Source organism: Emys orbicularis, chromosome 4 (assembly GCF_028017835.1).
Source record: "Emys orbicularis isolate rEmyOrb1 chromosome 4, rEmyOrb1.hap1, whole genome shotgun sequence".
NCBI classification, from domain to species: domain Eukaryota; kingdom Metazoa; phylum Chordata; order Testudines; family Emydidae; genus Emys; species Emys orbicularis.
Window position 1 is genome coordinate 137,389,560 of NC_088686.1, and position 25,662 is coordinate 137,415,221.

A 25,662-nucleotide genomic window follows, 5' to 3' on the forward strand; every position below is an offset into this window, starting at 1 on the left:
TGTAATCAGAGGTGTGATTGTAGCTCAGGTAGAAATACCTGCACTGACTTTACCTAGGCTAGCATGGCAAAAATAGCAATATAGACATGGGGATACATGCTTCAAACTAAAAAAAACAAAAACAAAAACAAAAAAACCCCACCCCAGTTATTCACACAGCTTGACCTATGCCACATTGCTCTGATTGTGTGCATCCTACAATAGATCACCTGCTTTTGTTGGTTCTCTTTGTCAAAGAACCTGTTTGAGTGGACAGAGCAGCTCAGGAAATGCTGGAACCTGAACCCATTCAAGCAAAAACAGCACAAAACAAACAGGGATGGGAGCCGGAAAGCTTCACAGAATCCTTTCAAATGTAGGGAAGCCAATCTTGCTGGTTGAAAGGAATGGAGAGGTTTTCTTGTCAAGAGGTTTTCAAAGTTGAAACGAGTGCTGGGCCCTCAGGGGGGGCTGAATGCTGGATGTTCAGCACTAAATGGCACAAGCCTCTGTCACTTGAGCCAAATGCTCCTTGGCAGCTATAGTAGGCTCTTATCCTCTTGTGAGAGCCAGCCACTAGAGGAAGACAAAGCCAGCCTGGGTTCATGTGGGTTACATGAACACTATCGCCCTCTGGATACCACATGGTTCTCCCTTGGAGACACAACACTTGCTGGGGTGGAAGAAAAAGTCCTAGCAAGGGAAATCGCACCTGTGACTTCTAAGCAGCTTCTCCCCCTTCCTCTGCTGAATATCATTACCCAGGCTTCCAGCCCTTAGAATCTAACTTTAATCTTTCAGATACATGGCTTTGAAGGGGTTTTTCTTTCTAGATCTGGAACATGACACTTTCCGGGACCATTTTCCTTCATCCCTTTCATTTTATTTCAGCAAACTATGACAGCCTCTAAAACTGCAGGAATTAAAATACCCAAAGCAGCTCTCTCAGCAACCTCCTTTCTGCAGTCACTTCACAGTTGCATCCTCTGGGCTTGCCTTGTAAGTAACATCTATTGTTTATGGCTGAGATTTAAAATGGATTCCCATTAACACATCACAGAGATGGGGCAAAAAAACAAAAACAAAAACAAAAAACACAACACACACCTATAATCCCTCCCTTCTCCCCCCCCCATCCCATATACCACATGCTGTTACTTTAAAGCATCCATGTTCCTTGGGATTTGATCTCTAAGGTGCCCATGGCACTTTGTGTCCTAGGTATATTGATGAATTACTTATATTTTCCCTTTGCAGTTTTAACTGCTGTTTGATATACTGATACAGTGCTGTAATTCTTCTTTTCTTCCTGTCGTGAAGTGCCATTTATTGTTGCACTGGGCTGTTGAGCAGTTGCTGTGTTCCACCTGGGAGGTGGCTGCATTTCAACAGTCAGTGAAAATGGCCCTTGTATAAATGTGTTGCCAAGTGCTTTGTGGTCCTTCTGAAGGAATCATTACTTTCCATTGGGTCTTGGTTGGAAGGCAAGAGCATGGCATAACAAGAAGCTATTGTCCAGAAGGATGGAGGGGGACAACCTAATAATATATCAGTAGCTTAAAGTTGAGTAGAGAGCTCTCTTTATCCTAGGACTGCATCTTATACCAGTGGTTCTCAAACTAGGGCTGCCACTTGTTCAGGGAAAGTCCCTGGCGGGCTGGGCCGGTTTGTTTACCTGCCATGTCCACAGGTTCGGCCGATCGCGGTTCCCACTGGCAGCCGTTCGCCGCTCCAGGCCAATGAGGGCTGTGGGAAGTGGCGGCCAGTACATCCCTCGGCCCGCACCGCTTCCTGCAGCTCCCATTGGCCTGGAGCGGCGAACCGCGGCCAGTGGGAGCTGTGATCGGCTGAACCTGCGGACACGGCAGGTAAACAAACCGTCCCGGCCCACCAGGGGCTTTCCCTGGCCAAGTGGCGGCCCTAGTTTGAGAACCACTGTCTTATACCACATCTGCCTTTGCTCTTATTTCCTCATAGGCATTGCCTAACTGACATTTTTTATCATCATTAATTAGGCACTGCGGATTTTTACTGGCAGTGCTGGAGAAGCCAGGTACAGACTGTTTCTGGGCAATGCAATTATTTTCATGCCACGTCTATTTCTTGTCCAACTGATCGTTAGCTCTTTCCATTTTCTCAGCTCCTTCAGGACTCTCCTGAGAAACAGAGCAATACTTTGCACATATTTTTCTTCCTGGGATCTCAAAGGGCTTCACAAGCATTAACTGATTTCCAGAACACCCATGCATGTTTATCCCCATTTTACAGAGAAGAAAACTGAGTCAAAGAAGAGCCGAAGTGACTTCCTCAAAGTCATACTGAAGGTGGTGGTGGAGGAGTTGATAAAGGAATGTAGGATTTCTGGTGCCCAGTGCTCAGACAGTGTCAGATGAGCATGTCAGCACTTTGGTGGCAGGGACCATCTGTTTTTTCCCCCTGTGTTTGTACAGCACATATCACAGTGGGGTCCTGTTTTGGAGCAGTAATAGGGACTAATGCATAGGGCCAGGATAGAGGATGAGCTGGCTGGCTGCATATGCTCATTATCATTTGTGTTAGAATAGTGCCAAGTCCAGGGTCCCATCGTGTCTATACCCAGTGAGAGAGAGTCCCCCTTCTCAAAGACCTTGCAAACTGAAGAGACAAAACAGACAAGGAAAGGATGCAGACTTGCCCCAGGCCACAGGCAGATCAGTGATTAAGTTGAGAAGAGACCCTAGGTATCCTGCCCGCCCTCCAGTGCCTTAATTATTGGACCATACTACCCCACACCTTGATGGACTGTGTCTCTTTTCTGCCATCCACACCAGACCCTCACATGGTTTTCCAAGTGGGAGTTTGAATCCACAGCAGTGTGCCAGCAGATGTGTCCTATGGGTCATGTATGCAGATGTGGGGGTTGTGCCTGGGTATAGGTATGTGCAAACATAGCATATGCATAGACAGGCCTTGTGCAGTGTACTGCAAGTGTGTGTGCGTGCACACTGCTTGAGGGGAGCTATATCCTTTGCACACAGTGCTCATGCATTGTGGGTGTTAATGTATGGCTGAGTGCGCTCATATAGAGACACATGATGGGTCTTTGTGCAGTGAGTGTGTACGCACCTTGGATGGGCCTGTGTGTGCAATGTGTGTATGTACTGAATTTCAGTGCAGCGAACACGTGAGTTATACAGGGCTTCCCAGAGGATTCAGGGGACCTGAGGCAAAGCGGGGGAGCTTGTACTCACTGGGCGGCACTCTGAGTCTGCGGCAGTGGCATTTTGGTGGCGGGGGCCCTTCAGTCGCGCCGCGTCTTCGGCAGCACTGAAGGGCCCCCCGCCGCCGAAATGCCGCCGAAGACCCAGACCGCCACCGGGTGAGGAAAAGGATTCTCGGCCAGGGCCCCATTTGACCCCCCCCCCCCCCGAGCAGCCCTGGAGCTGTAGCAATCCCAGCCATTTCCAGGGCCCACCCGGGGGGGGAATTTAACATACTCAGTCACCATATTTTTAGCAGCATTGACCTGATAATGTATCTGTTAATATGAGAGTTTGAGAAATTACCCTGGATCCATAAACAACTTCAGGTAAAGTTACCAATCTAAATTTTGTGGAAATAGTCTCTGATCCCAATCAGCCTTCTCTGAGCCAATCAGGCTTCTAGCTTCAGAGCCCTGTCACAAGGGCTAATTGCAGCTGATTAGCCACAGCTGGCCTGCCTCTTGGTGACTTAGGGGACTACTGATAGGCTAAGGAGGTTTTTATTGCCAAATCACAGGTTCAAATCCAGCTTGGGCTAGCAGCAATGGCACGTTACACTCAGAGGGCTATTCAGTGAGCCGTGTGAAGCAATGACTCTATGGTTTCACGCCAGTCCAGCCAACAGGTGTCACTGCCACCCCCAGCCCTCTGTTCCTGCAAGCAGAGGTGCCAAGGACTGAATGGGCATGAAGACCAAAGGATACCTCCAGCCCAGAGCAGGTGCACATTTAATTAAAGCTGGCACTGCCATTACTTGGGCCCTGCAGTTAAACAGAGGAATCAGACCCCAAGGCCATCAAGCCAGGACTGAGTTCAATGTGAAAACCATACTTAACAACCAGGTCTTGTCAGAACTCTGGCAAAGGCAAATGAGCTATTTATTTTTTGGAGAATCTGAATAAAAAAACTGCCCTGCTGCTCTTCCACAGACATTTCTCCTTAATTGGAAATGTTTCTTCTCCATAGATCTCTAAACATCGTGAAGAGGAAAGGTCCTTTTAAAAGGCTATTCCAGGCTGGGGGGGCGGGGGAACAAACAAAAAAACCCCAACATGTAGAGGTTCCCCCCCCCCCAAAAAAAGTTACTTATTTTTTGGGTGGAAAAGAAAAAAAATCCAATTGATTCCTCAACAGTTTGGTGCCTCTCACTACAAAATCCCTGAGTCTTACTCTCTATTTCTGGTTTCTGTTGCTGTAGAAGCAGGAAGGGCTGCACGTTAGTCATGCTTTTTACCAAGTTACATAATGCCAGTTCTAAAAATCGCAGAGCACAACTACATGTCAGGTCTAATACACATTAGATGAAACATTAGTAGCTTTAGAGGGGTAGCCGTGTTAGTCTGAATCTGTAAAAAGCAACAGAGTCTTAAAGGTGCCACAGGACCCTAACAGAAGTATTGGAGCATAAGCTTTCGTGGGTAAAAACCTCACTTCTTCAGATGCATCTGAAGAAGTGAGGTTTTTACCCGCGAAAGCTTATGCTCCAATACTTCTGTTAGTCTTAAAGGTGCCACAGGACCCTCTGTTGCTTTTTATTAGTAGCTTTGCTGATCATAAGTTTCTTTGTCTGCTGAGGGTTTTCCATGCCACACAGAGCAACAGGCTTCTCTTTGGTGTTTGCAGGAGTCGGTTTCAGGAGCTCGGTAGTTAGCTGCAGTGACAGCAAAGAACAGGCTCTTAGGACTTGTAGATATAATGTAGGGCCAGGTTACAGCTTTCAAGTTTCTCAGAACCAAGGTTTTCCTTGGAAAGGGGGCAGCAGGTCTGGATTCTATTCCTTGGTCTTCCCAACCTTTCTGCGTGACTTAGGCAAATCACTTATGATTCACAGATGCCAAGGCCAGAAAGGATCAGGGTGATCAGTACTGTCTGATCCTGCATAGCACAGCCAGAGAATTTCACCTGCCACTTTCTGCAGCCAGCCCAATAACTTATGGTTTCACTGACACAGCTCTTTCAGAAACAGACATCTTATTTTGATTGAAAGACCTGAAGGGATGGAGAATCCACCACATGATCTCTCTGGAAGATGCCTAGCTACTTACTATGATGATGCACCGGTTATTAAAACCTAAATAGGCTTTTGTTCCTCACTGCCTCAGTTTCCCCATCTGCAAAACCCGAATACCAATATTGACTTATTGTCAGGCTAGAATTTGGGGCAGGGACCATTTTTCTGTTCTGTGTTGGTACAGCACCATGCACAATGGGGTCTTGGCCCATGGCGGGAGCTCCTATGTGCTATGGTAATACAAATAATAAGACATTGTTTGTAAAGTCTGTTGAGATACAATAATAGATGCCAGGGGAGAAGGGCAAGGCATTATTAGTGCTATGAGCTGTGGCCTTTTCTCTTTTCCCTTGGTTACATTAGAGGTGCTAACCATGAATATTCTGTGACTCACAAACCTGTTAAAAATCACCAGAATTGTTAGGTAAATGAATACGCTTAATTACCAAGATCAGACGCGTGCACTGCTACAGAATAGTTCCATGACGAGCTTGTTTGAGATAAATGGCAGATGAGTCACAGGCATGGCAGGGCAAGCCTGGCCCCGAGATTGGAAATGGAGGAAAACGCAGGGCTAGGTTCTCTTTCAGGCTATGTCCACACTGGCCTTGGCATGCACCCCGGTATAGCTACACCAGCAAAGTGCTCCTGGTCTGGATACAGCTATCGGCCAAAGTCATGCTTTGCACTGGCATAATGAAACCACTCCCTATGAGCAGAACAGGCAATGCCAGTAAAAGCACACTAGGAACTGCTGCCAGCATGGCTATCGGTCAGGTAGAGTGACCAGATGTCCCGATTTTATAGGGACAGTCCCAATTTTGGGGTCTTTTTCTTATATAGGTTCCTATTACACCCCACACCCATCCCGATTTTTCACATTTGCTGTCTGGTCACCCTACGGTCAGGGATCACACCCCTCCCTGATCCACGTAGAATCATAGGACTGGAAGGGACATCGAGAGGTCATCTAGTCCAGTCCCCTGCACTCATGGCAGGACTAGGTATTATAGCTGCACTGGCATTAGGCTGTAGTGTAAACACAGCCTTGGCCTGCACTGCTGCTCCAAATTTGGTAACAGGCCTGTGGGGGAGGTGGGGAAGGTACCATGTCAGAAATGGTTATTTAGCACTTAGCAGCCCCGACATAAATCTGTCAGTGATCTGCAGCCTAAAGGAAGCAGCTGAAGTTTGCTGAGTGCTCCCGGCACAAGTCCCTGCTTTTAATTTTTTTGTTCTTTTAATGATCCAGACAAGCTTGGGGGGCGGGGGAGAAAGAGACTCAACCACGACTATTCTAGTCTCTGCCCTGTGCTAACTAGGGCTCGGAAAAACCCACGTTTTCTTTCTTCTGAAAGAAGAGGGAGGTTTTTCTACACACTCCTGTGAGCTTGTTAAACTCGGCAGGGAAATCAGGCCAGTCACATCACCCTTAGGTAGTACCTTTCACACACACATCTCAATACCGAGGGAGGTTGGTATCATTATCCACCTTGTACAGATGGGGAAACTGAGGCAAAGAAGGGAAGCAATTACTGAACAGGTCCCCAGTAGAGCTGGGATTAGAACCCAGGTCTCCTGATTGCCTGGCTAGCGTGGATCATGGTGCCTCCAAAAATACAGCAGGAACAAAGAGCCCAATTGTTGAGTAGTACCCTACCCCTCAAGCTGTCCCATTGAAATAGAAGCACTCAGCTCTGCTTTGCTAGTGATAGAGGAGATTGGTCTCTGTAAGGGTCCCAGGACTTTAATTGACCCCATCAAAGGACCCAAAGGCTGGGCTCTGATCCCCTTCCTCCACTGGAGAGTCCTTTACTTCACTGCTACGTTCAACTGGGACATTTCACAAACATCAATAGTTTTCTTCTCCCCTCCTGCCCCCCAATTTTTCAAAGTGGAGATTTGCTGAAAAGGACCCTTCCCTGCAAACAGTGTCCTTTTTGACGAATCAGCATTTTCCCCAACTACAAGACATTTCGGCAGCAAATTCCTGACCAGTCCTGCTGTGGAATAAGGTGCTACCTAACGTGAGCAAGAGGCTCGCAGCCTGGCCCCACAGTGGCCAACACAGAGCAAGGATTAAGCCGTAGCCAATAACAGAGCAAGTGTGCAGGTCCTGCTTTGAGCAGGGGGTTGGACTAGATGGCCTCCTGAGGTCTCTTCCAACCCTGATCTTCTATGGTTCTATGACACAGCATGCGCAGGGCACCTGGCCCCATCAGCACACATCTACGGCTCCCAGCACCACGGCCTGCTTAGTAGGTCTACACTGCAGCTGGGAGACTTGCTGCCAGCTGGGGTTGTGGATGTCCCAGCTTGGATTCTCTTATCTTCAGAGCCAAGTTCCCCCCTGAGCCAGAACGCCCAGAATGCTGCTATTTTAAGTGCACTAGCTCAAGTCTACTTGGGCTAGGACATTCGTTCGTAGACATACTTTATGGGGGGAGGCACAACTGCTTCCCTGTTTCTCCCCCAGTACGGCTCTCCCTCCCCCATGCTTCCTTAACGACTAGCTCCCCTGACACAGCCAGCTGCCAAAGCCTCCTGCCCCTGTGGAGGCTACAGGTTTCTGCCCCCGTGCGCCATTGCTATGACGTTGCACAGGGCTAGGGCTACCATTGACCTTAACGATCCAGTTGTTGGATAGACAAAAACGGGCACAGACAGCAAGATGGAGACAGCTTAAATCACCAAAACTGGGGGTGGCTAAGGAGATGGGAAATAGAGGTCATGCCCCCCCCCCGCCCCTTATGTTGCAGTAATAAAAAAATAAAATAAAAAAAAAACCCACACACACACCCCTCACCCAACTCAGTGACCCTTTATGTTTCACCCACTCACTTGCACTCCTGGCTGTTCTGGGAGCAATTCGACAGAGAGGCTGAACATCCTTGCCCTGTTTTATTTAGGTTACACTTCAGGATTTGAGGAAAGCGGCAAATCTGCCCCTGGGGTTTTCCCCAAATGCACGTGGGAGAGAATAGATTTGTTCTCCTTACAGAAAAGTGAACGTGGCCAGCAAAACAGGTGGCTAGCGCCAAGGACTGCGCACTCAGCTGGAGGAGAGCACTTCCCAGTTTGAGTCTCCTCTCCTGGCACTCAGTTGTCAATGTCAACGTGCAGGGGAAGGGCAGAGTGGAGATGCAACGTCATGTTGTGTGATGGTGGGGGTGGTGGAGCAGAGACCAGTGAAGGACAATGAAATGACAGAGAGGTCCGTATGCTGTTAGAGACTGGAAGGTATGGGAGATTGGGGTTTTTTCAGAGAATAAGAGGAACTGTAGCGCAATGGGAGCAGAGAGAGGCCCAGGGTACCTGCCATACCGGCTATGTTGTTCAGACGCCTGGGTGTTTCCATAGCCTTTGTGAAGAAAATGGACACAAGTGAGGTTAGCGCCAAAGAAACTTCATTGGGCAGAGTCAGAGGTGACCGTGACCTAGATGTGCAGAAACCCTCAGAAGAGCATCATCAAGATTCTACATTTAAAAGGATCCATTCCTGAGTATGGTCCCCTAGAGACCACAGCCCACATCTACCTAAAAGCTATGAAAATAGGGCTCATCTGTGTGGATGAGAATCCTTAATCAACCTAGAGGAAAGAAGTCAGCTCAGGAAAGAACTTTCCCTGCTGGAAAGAGACAACCGTGGACGGGGCTTTCAGTCGGAGGGGCGTGAATTCTAAAACCAGTTTTGATTCAGCCATGTTCCCAACCATCTCATAGTCACTGTCCGTGGATGGTCTTTTACCACAGCATGAATTTTAAACTCATTTGAAAGTCAAGCATTCACTGAGGGTGAATATAGACTGGAACATTCAGTAGTAAATATGCATTGCTTTGGTTAATTACAGATATCATCCAATCAGGGCACAGACACTATGCCATATGACTCATATAGCAAACCAACATCTTGGAAGTTTGGATAACGAGTTGTTCCTAGGGGAAATTGTTTTTTTGTTTTACAAATAACTATGAAAAACAAATGAAACAGGGGATTTTGTGGGCTGCAAACAAACAGAGAAAGAGGCAGAATTCAACCAACTGATGATTTGTAATGAATTATTCCCTCAGCTCTCATTTTAAATCGGAGATAGCAGCAGCAGGTATCAACCCTACTATGTTTACATATCAGGCAAGGCTGATTGGAAAAAAGAAATCCAGTTGTTTTCCATGAGAAATTTTAAAACTGTCATAAAAAAGATTCCCACCAAAATTTTTCTATGAAAGCCAAAAAGTTTTAAGTAAAAAAATTCATTTTTTTTTGGAAATCAAAAGTGTTTTGGTTATTCATTAAAAAAAAAAAAAAATCAGAAAATTTCAACCAAAATGAAAATTCTCTTTTGCATCAAAAAACTCCCCCCGCCCTTTGGGGGAAAAAAACAAAACAATATGTCACATTGAAAAAAAATTCTGATTAGCTCAAATATCAGTTCTACTTTTAGAGTCCTCCAGAGTCCACTTCAGGCCTCAGAAAATCCTGATGCCTAATTCACCCCCAGTACAGCACCACCAAAGGATGGAGCATGCATCCTACACTGCATCCTCCATAAACGTTAATGACTGGTCCAGATTTTACCACCATTAACACAACCCAAGATCAATCAAGCTTCCCTCTGCTTAAACTAAGTGTGGCCTCATTCATGATCAGACAGTGTCCATTGATAACATGCAGGGCTCTTGGAATCATTCTGCATTCACCCTCCACAGTCACAAAGACAATAGATCAGTCCTAAGAGCCCTGCATTGGGGTTATCCCTTGAAAACAGATGTCTATGAGGTTTCCCTCATCACCACATTGAGAACTTCTAAGGAAGGGCAGGAAATCAGTTCTTTGACAGCAAAAACCCAAACTGTTAGTCAGTTTGATGGTGCCTCGAAACACTCTGTATAACCATCATGTTTCTGTGTGTAAGTTTAGACACATTTAGACACAAAAGGGTCTGATTCTGACCCCTGATGCACCCTATTCCAATTTCAGTGGTGCTAACTCCTTGTTTACTGGGATATAAGCAACAGCTGAATCAGGCCCACAGTAGAAAAGAGGCTCTGGTTTTGTAGAAAGCCACCAATTGGAGTTTGTAAAGAAAGATTACTACAGCCAGGTGAACTTATTGCAGCAAACAGCTTATTCAACAAATCCAGCCCTTTCTCAGACCACAAGCTGCCTGTTAAGAGGTCACAGTTCTGACTGATTTGAGCCTAAAATATTCGGGAAGTGGCCACTGATTTCTGGTGCCTTAATTTCTTGGTGCTCAACTTAAGGCCATTGGGCACCTGCAAATGGAAGTGCCCAAAATTAGTGGCTCTTCGCAATCATTCAACCAGAAGTTTGTGCAAACCCGTGTCAGCCTGTGGATTGCTTGCTACTCATTATTCTCGAGTTGTGCTGCTTAATTGGTCAGCAAGGTCACAAGCCAGCTCCCTGCCTGGATGACAGTAAAGGACTCTTTCCATTTACAACGTTAAGGTTTGCAAATTATCCCCAAAAGTTTAGTGTTATTTACTGATCTATTGCACATTCAGTTCTTCACGAGAATGTTCATTACACTTGGGATTTCCCCAAACATCCTGGTGAATTCAGAGATTCCTAAGGTCAGAAGGGACCTTATGATCTTCTCCTCTGACCTCCTGCATAACACAGGCCAGAGAACCTCACCCCAAAATCCTTACCTCAATCCCTACCCTGGTTGAACAGCTACAGATCTTGTAGACACCGAAGCATCTTTATTCAGGACAGTACTTAAGCACACACTTAAAAGTTAAGAGTATGCTTAAGTGCTTTCTTGAAGAGAGGTCTGTAAATGGGTCTCTGCCTCCTGAGCACTCCCTTGTGGTGGCTCTGCAGCACTCTGCCTCAGTTTCCCTCTCTCACAGGGTTCCTCAAAAACTCCACCCAGTATATATCATTTTAAAACATTCCCCATCTGGAAGGGTGTGTGTGTGGGGGGGAAGTGACAATTAATGTAGTCCATACACACACCGGCCCTCCAGGCCCCAACCCTTCCACCTAACCCAGGGAGCCCATAGCCATCTCTCCAGAACAATGCAGCACTTCACACCAGCTGGCCCCTTCAGACACCAGTTCTCTCCCTGAGTCAGGTGCCCCCAGCTCCCCTTCCCTGTTATAATCCAAACAGCCCCGATCCTTACAGCATTCACCGACAGCTTCCGGCTGGCTCAGATGCCTCCACCTGCCCTTCCACTCTCCCTTATATCCCTGAGCCTGGTCAGTCACATGACCTTCCTGCCACATGACCAAAATCATTTGTCCCACCTGGGGAGATGCGCTGATCTCACCACAGGTGGGGCGCTGAGGCCCTTAAGGGGCCAGCCACCCTGTGACAGGGCCCAAGAATGGGAGAATCCACCCCACCCCATAGTAAACTGTTCCAGTGGTCAGTTCCCCTCCCCGCCCCCCTGTTAAAAGTGTGCCGCTGGTGCCCAGTTTGAATGACACCTGGCTTATGTGAGCATTTGTGAATAAGAGGCTGATCAGCAGGCTTCTTTACCAAGGGAGCTGTCTCAGTTCTATTCGCCCAGCCCCAAGGGGTAGCGTTGTTTTCTAATAGGGCCACAGAAGCACCCGATCCCAAGCTGCTGCTTGGGCAAACCATCCAAGGAAAGTTGCAAAGCATCGGAGGGTTTTGCTATGCTAATTGCCATCAGTGCTGTTAGTTAGGGAGGCTGGTTTCCCAGCAACACATATAGGTGCTAACTGAGGTCAGCCTAATTGGTTTAAAAATGGGTTTGTTGCCAAGGAGCTGCATGGAGGCATTTTATAAACAGAGCGGCTGATGACAGTGGGCACCTTGATGGTCTCTTCCCATGCAAAATGGCATCAGAGGTTCCACCTTATCCACGTGCAAATACTCAGCGCTCAGTGACGCGCCTGCATGATCACACACGTGCACTGAATGGGGAACAGAAATGCATTGTCACGCAGACATGCACATGGACCCAACAACGCACACGGGTGGGGAGCTGCATTAACTCACGTACTCCTATACTTCTGGTCAATTACTCACATTCTTGCAACACACTCACGCACAAATACACAAAAACATATGTACTCACCCGCATGCCCTCTTACAGTCATCCATGTATATACACCACAGACACACCGGCACATCACAAATAACTCATGCACACATACTGTGTACTCACTTAGCATGAAAAACACATGGATGTTTGCACATCCATGACCCGGTCCATTAACTCATGCACACACACTCCTAAATGAATTATATACACATTCTCCCACATGCATAGCACTCAGATCAACACAGACTTATGTAGGTATCACTTCTGCATCACATATGCACATAATCTTGTACGTACATAGATGGCAAAACCCTCAGCTGCTTGGTGCACTAGGCTGATGCGGGACAATGGGACTTGGCGTATGTTAACACTGCACAGTTACCCAGGCTCTTACCCTCCCTACCTTCCACACAGAACAACCTCTAACCAGGGTTTGGAGGTGTTTGAGCCTGTGGGAAGTTACCCAGCTGGGAGTGTGGGTTAGAACCCAGGCTCTGCTTTAACTCGAGCGGAATCATAGAATAGAATCATAGAATATCAGTATTGGAAGGGACCTCAGGAGGTCATCTGGTCCTACCCCCTGTTCAAAGCAGGACCAACCCCAACTAAATCATCGCAGCCAGGGCTTTGTCAAGCCGGGCCCTAAAAACCTCTAATGAAGGAGATTCCACCACCTCCCTAGGTAACCCATTCCAGTGCTTCACCACCCTCCTAGTGAAAAAGCTTTTCCTAATATCCAACCTAAACCTCCCCCACTGCAACTTAAGACCATTACTCCTTGTTCTGTCATCTGTTACCACTGAGAACAGTCTAGATTCATCCTTTTTGGAACCCCCCTTCAGGTAGTTGAAAGCAGCTATCAAATCCCACCTCAGTCTTCTTTTCTGCAGGATAAATAATCCCAGTTCCCTCAGCCTCTCCTCATAAGTCATGTGCTCCAGCCCCCTAATCATTTTTGTTGCCCTCCGCTGGACTCTTTCCAATTTTTCCACATCCTTCTTGTAGTGTAGGGCCCAAAACTGGACATAGTACTTCCGATGAGGCCTCACCAGTGCCGAATAGAGGGGAATGATCACGTCCCTCGATCTGCTGGCAAAGTGGAAACCTGCCTACTTTGCAGTGAAGACACAAGCAAATCACTTGAGTTCTAATAGTCCTCCAATGCCTTCCCACAATTCCCCCCGAGGGACAGAAATTCTCTCGCAATTGACTGGGAAAGAATCCTAGAGCATTTCAGCCCAGAGAACCATGAGATATGCCCAGACAGATACGGGTGAATGCAGAAACAGTGAGGACACAGTACTGAGGGCAGACTTAGCAGCGGAGATGCCAGGCTAGGCTAACCAGGTTAACTGTGTAGTATAGACACAGCCTGAGGCAGTGGGAGTTAGATGGCCGGACAGTCTGCAAAGTAGCACACAGGTGCTGGGTTAGGGGTCTGGCTGCCATGCCTGCTGCCCAACTACAGCCTCAAGGGGATGTGGTCTGCACATCTCATGGCATTGCCAGGCCCTGAAGCCCTCCAGGCATATGGGGCAAAATTTACCCTAATACCAAGGGCCAGCACCAGCGGTAAATTTTACCCATAATCTGGTTGGCCGCTGCTCCTCTTGAAGAAGTACTAAGATGCTTATGAATCAATGTCCTAACATATAAAGTACTAGATGGGGTACTACAGACCACCAAATCACACTAGGGAACAGGATGACTGGGTTCCTTACACAACTATCTATAATGTGTAGGGATAAAAAACAAATAAAAACTACTGTGACCATGGAAGACTTCAATTTGCAAGACACATGCTGGAGTCTCATGCTGCCAGTATTAAAACACCCTTAAAACGAACAGGAGTCCTTGTGGCACCTTAGAGACTAAGAAATTTATTTGAGCGTAAGTCTTCGTCAGATGCTTCATCAGATGCATAGAATGGAACATAAAGTATATATATATATATATATACACACACACACACACACACAACATGAAAAAGTGTGTGTGTGTGTGTGTGTGTGTGTGTGTGTGTGTGTGTGTGTGTGTGTGTGTGTGTGTAAGTAGCCATACCAACTGTAAGAGGCTAATTAAATAAGATGAGCTATTATCAGCAGGAGAAAAAAAAAAACTTTTGTAGCGATAATCAAGATGGCCCATTTTAGACAGTTGACAAGAAGGTGTGACGATACTTAACATGGGGAAATAGATTCAATATGTGTAATGACCCAGCTGGGGTCATCTATTTCCCCATGTTAAGTATCCTCACACCTTCTTGTCAACTGTCTAAAATGGGCCATCTTGATTATCGCTACAAAAGTTTTTTTTTTTCCTCCTGCTGATAATAGCTCATCTTAATTAATTAGCCTCTTATAGTTGGTATGGCTACTTCCACTTTTTCATGTTCTCTGTATATATAATCTTCTTACTATATGTTCCATTCTATGCATCCGATGAAGTGGGCTGTAGCCCACGAAGGCTTATGCTCAAATAAATTTGTTAGTCTCTAAGGTGCCACAAGTACTCCTGTTCTTTTTGCAGATACAGACTAACACGGCTGCTACTCTGAAACACCCTTGGAATTCCTGAACATTATAGATGATAATTTTCCAACTCAAAATGTTGCAACCAATACAATCCTGGGCAAGATAATGGAGCAGCTGATATGGGACTTGATTCATAAAGAATTAAAAGAGGGTAATGGAATTAATGCAAATCAACAAGGGTTTATGGGAAACAGATCTTGTCAAACTAACTTGATATCTTTTTTTTTTATGAGATCACAAGCTTGGTTGATAAAGATAGTAGTGTTAACATAGTATACTTAGACTTCTGTAAGGCATTTGACTTGGTATTGCATGACATTTTGATTAAAAACTAGAATCCTATAAAATTAGCATGGCACACATTAAATGGATTAAAAACTCGCCGACAGGCCTCAAAATGTAACTGTAAATGGGGAATCACCATTGAGCGGGTGTGTTTCCAGTAGAATCCCGCAGGGACTGGTTCTTGGCCCTACACTATTTCAAATTTTTATCAATGAGCTTGAAGAAAACGTAAGATCATCAGTGAAAAAGTTTGTAGGTGACAAAAATGGAGAGAGTGGTAAATGATGACGAGGCTAGATTACCGACACAGAGTGATACGGATCGCTTGGTAAACTGGGCACAAGCAAACAATACACATTTTAACATGGCTAGATGTTAATGCGCTCATCTAGGAACAAAGAATGTAAGCCATACTTGCAGGATGAGGAGCAGAGACTCTGAAAAAGATTTGGTGTCCTGGTGGATAATCAGCTGAACATGAGCTTCCAGTGTGATGCTGTGGACAAAATGGCTAATGCCATCCTGGGATGCATAAACAGGGGACTCTCAAGTAGGAGCAGAGAGGTTATTTTACCTCTGTATTTAGTACTGGTGAGACGGCTGATAGGATATTGTGTCCATTTCTGGTACCCACAATTCAAGAAGGATGTTGATAAACTGGAGAGGGTTCAGAGAAGAGCCACGAGAATGATGAAAGGATTAGAAAACCTGCCTTCTAGCGAGAGACTCAAGGAGCTCAATCTATGTAGTTTAACAAAGAAAAGATTAAGGGGTGACTTGATTGCAGTGTACAAGCACCTACATAAGGGACCAAATATTTAATAATGGACTCTTCAAGCTAGCAGAGAAAGGTTTAACACGATCCAATGGCTGGAAGCGGATGCTGGACAAATTCAGACTGGAAATAAGGCATAGATTTTTAAATAGAGTAATTAACCATTACGAAGGGTCGTGGTGGATTCTCCATCACTGGCAATTTTTAAATCAAGATTGGATGTTTTTCTAAAAGATCGGCTCTAGGAATTATTGTGGGAAGTTCTCTGGCCTGTACTCTAGAGGGGGTAAAAACGAGATGATCACAACGGTCCCTTTAGGCCTTAGAATCCAAGAGCCATGCCACACCTTTCCCGAGGGCTGCCCTGAACCACCCCGCCTGGTGCTGGCGGGATGAGTTCTGGACCTGCCGCCGGAGTGTACCTTCCAGAGCCCTGGGTGTAGCTCAGCAAAAGGGCAGCATGTGCACCCACATGCAGGGTACACGCAAAGGGAAACGTGTGCACAGACACATGCCAGAACAGACACACACAGCCATGTTTCAGGATAGCAACAAGTGATTCCCCCACTTCTGCTGCTGAGATGGTTTCAAACACATCATCTGTATGGACAAGGGATTGGGGTCATGCCCTCTGAAGGGAAAAGAGGGGAAAATACTTCATCTCTGTTAGGACAGGCTTGCCCTTCTCAGGACCAAAGAAGAAGAAGGGTATTATGGGAAGGAGAATTATATTCTCAATCTTCCTGAAATAAACCATGCTCAGTTTGCAACATTTCTACTGGAACCAGGACCAAAATCCTGTCGATGGCTGATATCTGCATTATTCTTCCAACCAAATGCCAACGTCCTGGCTTCCAGAGCTTGTAATAACATAAGTACCTGTCCCCAAATTTGACAGAAGTCTCTCAGTGAGCTGGGCTCAGAACCAAAGTACTCTGACTTTGGAGCATTGCCAGGGTGTCCAGTACCAGCACAAATAGCCGCAACAGGAGATTAATTAGGGCCTGAGCAGTCACAGCTCCCATTAACTTCGTCTAGGACTGAGAGCGCTCAGCACCTCTGACAATCGAGCTAGAAGGTTCTAATATTTGGATACAAAGCATCCTCCTAAGCATATCTAATCCTCTCTCTCTCTCCTCTGGTCCGAAGAAACCTCTTTAAATAACAATGCGTGAAACAAAGGCCGCAGTTAATAGAAACAATCACTAGTCTCCAGGCTAAATGTGTTTCATGAAGCATGTTGAGAAATGGCCATCTCACCCCTCAGAGACCTATCATTCATCACATCACACAGTAACTGGAAGTCGCATCTCCAAATGAGCATCTTCCCCAGTTCTCAACCCAAGTCATCTGATACCAAGTTCTGACCGCACCTCAACCAAGAGGTCTAGATGTTTTAGGGGGGGACATTAAAGGAATGTGCTGGTCCATTTATTTTCACGCACCACGAACGAGTGGTTACATTGATTCTCAGAGCTAAGCAGGGCCAGGCTGGGTCAGTCCTTGGATGAGAGATCTCTGGCAACCAATGCAGATGCTATAGGAAATAGTATTGGTGATCCAGTAGGGTGGGTGCGCTTTGCTTGGACTTGTTAGTGAACCAGTGCCCCAGCATGGTGTTAGGGGATACTGTGCTCTGTTGGGTGAGATGTCCTGACCACATGTCATCATGAAAGATCCCATGAAGATTTTCACCAGAGAAGGGATGCCAGTGCCAGGGTCCCAGCTAATGTGGGTAATTGCATCCCATCCACTTACATTTCCCAGTTGCTCCAGCTGGTTACAGTAATCTCTCCCACTTTCAGTTTTAGAGCACCCTTGGAGTGTTGCTCAAGCTATTCTACTGCCACATCCCACTCCAGAGGTGATGGCATTTCAGCTGAGGGTAATGGCAAGTTACCACTGTATGCATAGAATTCATACCTTTGTAAAGCCCCTTGTGCTTGCAAAAGGAACCATATAATCAATCAGCAATCATGACTTTATAAAAGATAGCTCAAGAGTCCATTGTACAGGTCTGTCTCATCTTACGCTGGGGTTACGTTCCGCGGTCAGCGCGTAAAGCGAAAACCACGTATAGTCAAAATTACATTGAGTGTAATGGCGGGCGGAATCGCCCGCACTACAGGAACAATTTAAATACTGTTATTTCTCTTTTTTTGTTGTTTTGTTTTTGTTTTTGCCAACCGCGTAAAGCTGAATTCGCGCATGTTAAATGCGCGTAAGATGCGACAGACCTGTAACACGCACTGAAACTTCCTGTTCAGATCCCACTCAACCTTCTACAATTGACTTGTGCAGTTTAAAAGAGAACAGGTTAGATCCTCAGCTGGTCTACTTCCAGTTTACGCCAGCAGAGGCTCTGTCTAAAGAGGTTTTCCTGTAAAGGGAAAAGCCCAGTGTTAATTCTTCCTTGTTTTCCCCAACCTGTTTCCCCATCTGGTCTGAAAGTTTACAAATCAGAGCTGGTTGACACTTTTTTTAATCAAAATGTTTGTGAATGAAAAAATATGGCTTCAGGTCCAAAATAAAAAATTTGCAGACATTTTTCATTTAGGTCAAAAAACCCTCAAAACCATTTTGGGGGGAGGAGGGGCAAATTTTTTTTTAACCAACCCCTCCCCCCGCCAATTTTATTCTTTTAGTCAAAAAAGAATATTTTTATTTGGTCTAGTAAACATTGTTGGGTATTTTTGGCTTACAAAAGTCAATTTTTCTTTAAAACCAAAAACTAGTTTTGAACACTGAAAAAAAAAAAAAAATCCTTTTCAGTTTTGCTTTTTAATTAAAAAAAAAAATAAAAGGCAGGAAAATGTTTATAATAAAAAATGTTTCAACGTTTCCCATGAAAAGTAATTGACCTTTTTCTTCCAACTCTCCCAAAAATCTGAAAATCCTAATATCTCTGAGTTTCTAATTCCTTCCTTCACCTGATAAAGCACGAAGCTTCATATGTTATAAATTCCATCTCCTCTATGAATCATAGAATCATAGAATATCAGGGTTGGAAGGGATCTCAGGAGGTCATCTAGACCCACCCCCTGCTCAAAGCAGGGCCAACACCAACTAAATCAAAATATGCTGCTCCAATTTCCTAGCTGACCCAAAACTTGATCCAAAGCCCAGTGAAATCAGTGGACTTCAGTGGCCTTTGGATCTGGCACCTAATCTCCATGTTAGTGGAGAATAACAGAGGGTCCTTCCATGGCAGAGTCACACAGAAGGCTCCAGCTCACGTCTCTGCTGGAGGAGCTAGAGAGTTTTGATCTAGCAATGTTGCTTCTACATCACAACAATGGGCTGGCAGTGATGCCCAGTCCCGCGTAGTGTTGGATTAGCCAGGAGCTGTGATGGCAAAGTGAGGATGGAATTGGCGAAGCTACTCAGGGCTCTCTGCATTGCCAGAGAGAGACTGGATCTGACACAGCGACACAGTACTGGATCCACATTGACCACTGGAAAGGCAGTGCTGGTCCAAAGCTCCTCAGAGCTGGATCAGCTATTGCCACGACAAGGGAAACTGGAGTAAGGTGTGTCAGGTGGCAGCCCCTCTTCTGGCTCCTCCGGAACCTGGTATTCAGGTTCTGGCTGCACTTTTCCCTGCATTCCCTGATCTATGCACAAAGTCACGGGACTGGGACCTCCTTATCAACCTCCTCCTGGTGCTGGCCAAGATGGCCTCCATCGCTGCAGGAGGAGGAAGCTGGGAGCGGGGGTGCGGTGTGCTTTGCAACTGTGGGACCTATTTCCATTCCCTCGTTCAATCACACCTCTGGGCAGAGTTCCTTTGGGCAGTGTCCACTGACGGCCTCATGCCTTTGAGGAGCAGTGGGTGCTCTCCAAGGGTGTCCCCATCTGGTTCCTTGACTTTCAACCTTTGACCTCACTCCTGTTCCTGTTTTCCCCTTCGTTGTCCCACACACTCCCTTGTAGCGTGAGCATAGCGGCTACTCCCCCGTTAGTTTTGGGGGGGCCTTGACCCACCTGTCCCAGGTCTGCAAATAGTACAAGGGGAACAGGAGCGGGTTATTTATTCTTGCCATAAGAGAACACTGGAACTAGACTCTTGCCATTGGATTAGCCATTCAGACTGCAAGAGAGACTGGCACTGGTGGAGTGGCCCACGGTTCCCCAACCCTGGGCACTGCTCAGTGCTGGCTCACCCAGTCTCTAATGCCACAAGAGACAATAGCGTGGCAGCCAACGTTCTTGGCTCACACCAAGGAACAAACGGAGTTCCCTATAGGTTGAGCTAAACTGCCTGGGTCCATCGCTGGGACCGTGAGAGACTCATCTCCTCTGTAGACTGGGGCACAGAGGGGAATGTGTAACACACACACTGACCCTGCCTACTGGGTTAGAACTAGCAGAGCACCTAAGCACTGGATCATGTTACACCATCAGAGAGAGAGAAAGGGGGGGAATAGGCCATGATGCCTCAGTGGCAGATTTAAAGAACAAAGCCACTGCTTAGAGCTTCTGAGCTCTAAACGCAGCAAGAGAGGACGGAGCCAGCAGATCGCTTTATGCAGCTCGTTAAATAGGAAAGAGAAAAATCTGATTTGATTTATTTTCCAAGTTTTCAGTTAAGCTCTTTGCAGAATTTGTTTATGAAACAACAACACACAAAGTGATCATCTGATGGACTGGAGGAGCGAGGACCCAGTGCAAAACCATCAGACCTGCACGAACCCACCTGGGTCAGTCCCTTTGGGCTACTCAGTCAGATCTCTCAGTAACTCCATTGGCTGGATCCTTGGCTGGTGTAAATTAGGGTAACTGGAGCTAGTTGGAAAAGGCCAATTGTTTTTTGCTGGAAATTTAAAAAAAAAAAAAAAGTTTCAAAATTTCTCATGAACATTTTTTGTTTTTTCATTGAAAAATTGAAATTGCCCAACATTTCAGTTTTCAGAAACAGTTTTTGGTACCGAGGTCTGGGTTTCGAAACCCATACACTCAAAATGCTTATAGAAAACCAAATATTTTCACCGAAAAATGTTCCAATTTCTATTTCTATTTTTTCAATCGCAAAACCTGAACATTTTGACCAAACCCCGCCCTAGCATCACTTTTGTGCTAGAAAACATTTTCACCAGCTGTAGCTGGAACTCCATGGACTTCAGTGGAGTTTGCCCGGTTTACACCAGCTGAGGATCTAGCTAGCTGAGTGGCATCAGAATGCCCTGTCGGGAAGTGGACAAACAAGGTATGGGCAGAGCTGGAGGGTAAGGAAGCTGGCACAAAAGTCAGCAGCTGCAAAAAGAGAAGAGAAGATACTGGTGGCAAGGTAGTTTCACAGGCAGGTAGTCTAGCTGGATGGGAGGCAGCAGGGCCGGCTCTGGCTTTTTTGCCGCCCCAGGCAAAAAAGCCTCCGGCCGCCCCCCACCCCCGCACGGAGCGCTGGGAGGAGGGCGGAGAGCCCGGCCGGGGGGAGGGCGGCGAGCCCGGCCGGGCACTCTGCTCTCCCCAGCGGCCAGAGCGCCGGGAGGAGGGCGGAGTGCCCGGCCAGGGCTCCGCTCTCCCCGGCGGCCAGAGCGCCGGGGGGAGGGTGGCGAGCCTGGCCGGGGGCTCCGCTCTCCCCGGCGGCCAGAGCGCCGGGAGGAGGGCGGCGTGCCCGGCCGGGGCTCCGCTCTCCCCGGCGGCCGGAGCGCCGCGGGGAGGGCGGCGTGCCCGGCCGGGGCTCCGCTCTCCCCGGCGGCCGGAGCGCCGCGGGGAGGACGGCGTGCCCGGCCGGGGCTCCGCTCTCCCCGGCGGCCGGAGCGCCGCGGGGAGGGCGGCGTGCCCGGCCGGGGCTCCGCTCTCCCCGGCGGCCGGAGCGCCGCGGGGAGGGCGGCGAGCCCAGTCGCGGCCCCGGTCTCCCCGGCGGCCGGAGCCCCGCGCCACCCCCCTCCAGGGGCCGCCCCAAGCACAAGCTTGGTGGGCTGGTGCCTGGAGCCGGCCCTGGGAGGCAGGTAGATAAAGCAGACCTGACTCTCTGGGCAAAGTGAGCGTAAAGCACTATCATGCTGAACTGGTAGCTTATTACACACGCTTTGCACAGGTGTAAATAATGATTAGACAAGGTGCAGGGAAGTACCAGAGGTTCTAGGTAATGCTGTGGCTAGTGAAGCAGCTAGGTGTGGATGGGGAAGAAAGACCCCGAGAATACAGGTGAGGATTACGGGTAAGAGAAGCCCAAAGGGGATTCCAATTAGCACAGAAAGACAAAGGTAGAGGGAGATGGAGTAGGCGGGAAGGAAACAATCCTAGTGGTCTCCTGGGGACAGATGAGAAAGAGGAAAAAGGTCACACAGGACAATGGAAATGGATCACATAGTGCACTGGACAAGCCCTTTGTAAGATCAGCACATGCCTGTGGCACAGAGTGAAGGAATGAGCCCGGGGAAGCCAAAGCTCAGGGCAAGGTGGCATTTTATGGGCAACCTCAGCTCCGGCATTCACTTCTAAACAGTCATTCTCATGCAATGGTGGAGGGGTTTCTTCTGAGAAACGAAGCATTTTGCTTTTGAAGGGGACTGCTATTGGGGGAGCTAATGGGGAAGTGACTGGGAAATGCCCTCCCCCCGCCTTCCCCCACCCCCGGTGGGAAATCAGCTTTACGCGTCCATACTCGACCCTCTGTCCTCCATCTCCCCCACCCGTGCTGTCACTCTGTCCACCAGATGCCTCTGGGTCTCGCCTGTACCTTTCCGGATGCCGCCGTCGGCCGCACAGGAGAAATCACCGGCGTTCAGCAGAAAGCAAGTGGCCGCTTTCTTGGTTTTGTCCCTGGTGCTGGAGCGCCTCATCGGCCGCTTCTCCTCATGTGAGGACGAGAGGGGCTGCTCCTCGTCTGACAGCACTGTGTTGGCATCGCCGTTCTGCTTGGAGTCTTCAGGGCCAGGATAGGAGGGGGAAGAAGGATGAAAAATATCAATTTTCCAGAGAAATTGACAAGCCAAGATACTTGTCTGCTTGCTCCTGCTACTGGCAACAGGGAGGCTGTGTGGCTGACTGCCCGCTAGCTACAGCGTGGGAAATGGTAGGGCAAGCTTCCCCCTTATGTGGCCCAAGTTGATGTGAGTGGAACTGAGGCAGCAATAGGGTTTGCTGGCTCATCCCCCAGAGAATTTAATGCTGCTCTCCCATAAATCAGAAATAACTTGAGGGGCTCTGTTCAAACCTTCCAAAAAGTAAAAATCCACCATTAGGTAGAGACAGAGGCCACCTTCCAGCAGGTGTAAACCAGAGAAGCTCTACTGATTTCATTGGACCTATGTCAGTTTACCCCAGTTGAAGATCTGGTCTAGTAACGCCAATGGAGTTGCGCCAGTTTATACCAGCTCAGTACCTGGGCTCTCTGGGTTCAATCCTCAGATCAATCCTGAGGCGGCTCTGAATTACAACAAATAGCCACCTGCAGGATTAGGAAACTATCCCCCAGCTCCTTTACAACTGTCCCAAGCTGCACCCAGTGGATTTTGGCTGAGAGCTGGGTCCTGTGGATGGAAATTTTCCGTTTAGAAGGGAAATGTTCCATGAGTGTGGACAAACATGGGGTTAGAAAGGAAATTCCTGCACCTTTAACGGAGGTGCTCAGGTCCTGTGCTGATGAGTATAAAACACAGGCCTATAGCAGGCCCCACTATTCACCCAGGAGGGAACATGAGCAGGGCCAGATCTTCGGTTGGTGTAATTCAGTGTAGCCCTTCAGTGGAGCTACAGCAGTTTGCACCAGCTGAGGATCTGGCCCTGTACATGGTGCGAATTTAGTGCTGGTGAAGACACCAGATTAAGAGCCCTGGAGGGTGGAGATTCCTCTGTAGGGCAAGTACGATCAGGGGAAGTAGCAGGGCCAGCTTCCCTCACAAACATGTCTTAAATACCACCAACTCCTGGGGCCAGAGGGCAGTTCAGTCTCCACAGCCCATTCAGTCCTTGTTTTCTCTGCTGAGATTGCCAACAAGGCGGCCTGCTGGTGCCAGTTATGCTAGTGTCTTAAGCAGGGCCGGCTCCAGGCACCAGCCTAGCAAGCAGGTGCCTGGGGCGACCAATGAAGAGGGGGGCGGCACGTCTGGCCTTTTGGTGGCGGGGCCGTCACTCCCTCTCAGAGCAAAGGACCTGCCGCCGAATTGCCGCCGTAGAATGAAGCGGCGGTAGAGCTGCCGCCGCTTGCGATCACGGCTTTTTTTTTTTTTCCTTCTGCTTGGGGCGGCAAAAATGCTAGAGCCGGCCCTGGTCTTAGGGTACATCTACACTGCAAGCGAAAGCGTGATTGTAGCATCGGTAGGCATGCCCATTTTAGCTTCAATCTAGCTGGCCTAGGTAACAATAGCTATGTAGACATGATGGCATGGGCTAGCAACCAGAGTACAAGTCCACTGGGGTACATACTCTGGTTGCTAGCCTGTAGCCAAGCCCACGCCACCACGTCTGCGCTGCTATTGACACCCATGCTACCATCACCCCTTCACTTTGCAGTGTAGACAGCAGCTTTGTGATGAAGACCCCTCTTCATTGGGAACTGGATTAAGACCCAGCCAACTCACTTTCAGCCGGCCCACAAGCTATTGGTCACCATCAACTTGCTATTGTATCTATTTGCTGCTTTGATCTACAGCCTCTCACACCCAGAACTGAGCTCAATAGATTTGAGCCAGTGACCTAGATGGCTCCAGGCCTGCAACAGGCCAAGCTAAGGATGGCTTTTCAGCTTTCGCTCTGGATTCCTTGGCTCTAAGCCAAGCCTTTCCATGCAATTTAAATGCATCTTTTGTTTGCAATTCAAAACTGGAGACAAACATCAGGGGCCAGGCTCCCAACGGAGGCCTCAGAGTGCCTTCCTCTGCCAGCCAGGAGTCTGTAGCAAGAAATCCCAGAGAGGCAAACCCCAGGCAGCAGCCACACTGAGCTTAACTACTGCCAAGTGTTGGCACCAGGAGATACAGCACAAATCAGGAGCATGCAGCAATGTGCTCCAATGACAGGCTGTGCTCTGACGACACCCCAGCAGTGATTCCAATCTATTACCCTGTAATCCATTCCATTGGGGGCTGGCTGCTAACCTTTGCACGCCAAAGACACGTGGATGCTTGGTGCTGGCAGCTCGGTGCAGTGTGAATAAGGCTGGACAAAACAGCAGAGGATTTGCTAGATGCAAGTGGGACTAGCAGGAAAATTTTCGACACAACCATTTTCCATCGGAAAATGCGGTTTGGTCAAAATCAAAATGTTTGCCAGGATCAGCGTCCATTGCAACAACATTGTCAAGAGGAAAAAGTCAAAACAAATCATTTCAAGGTTTGTTGCAATAACGTAAAAACCATTTTGTTTTGCCTGTATTGTTTTGATTCATTTTGGTTCGACGTGTATATTAAAATGCCAATTTTAATGTCAGGCCACGTTTGTGCAATTGGGTATGGTCACGTTGTAACATTATTGAAAGGAAACATTGTTACCATATTGAAACTAACGATTCGATGGCCCCAGAATTTTCATCCACTAGAACATTTCAAAATGTTTCGCTTTTTGCTCCAAAATTTGAAATTAAAACAAACTTTTGATATGTCGGAATTTCCCAGGGAATGGAAATTCCATTTCCTGACCTGCTCCAGACGAAAGGGATCATTGGAGCAGCTCAGGCAAATCACGTGGCACAGGACAAGCTGGGCTAGCTACTAGGGAACAAGGTCACGACATGGGTTTGGCCAGCTATCAGGGCCTAGGAGCACCGCATGGGCTGGGCTAGCTGCTAGCTACCACACAGGCCAGGCCAGCTAGGAAGGTGTCAGGGCAACGCACAGGCCAGGCTAGCCC

At 47.7% G+C, this 25,662-nt stretch overlaps 1 protein-coding gene across 1 annotated transcript in view; it reads right to left on the bottom strand.

Moving 5' to 3' along the window:
- The window catches only part of KCNC4 (potassium voltage-gated channel subfamily C member 4), a 68,911-nt gene that overhangs the window by 29,912 nt on the left and 13,337 nt on the right, over positions 1 to 25,662 (bottom strand). The window contains exon 3 of the mRNA XM_065403642.1: positions 22,553 to 22,738. Coding sequence (XP_065259714.1) covers positions 22,553 to 22,738 — 186 coding nt within the window. The remainder of the gene's footprint in view (positions 1 to 22,552; positions 22,739 to 25,662) is intronic.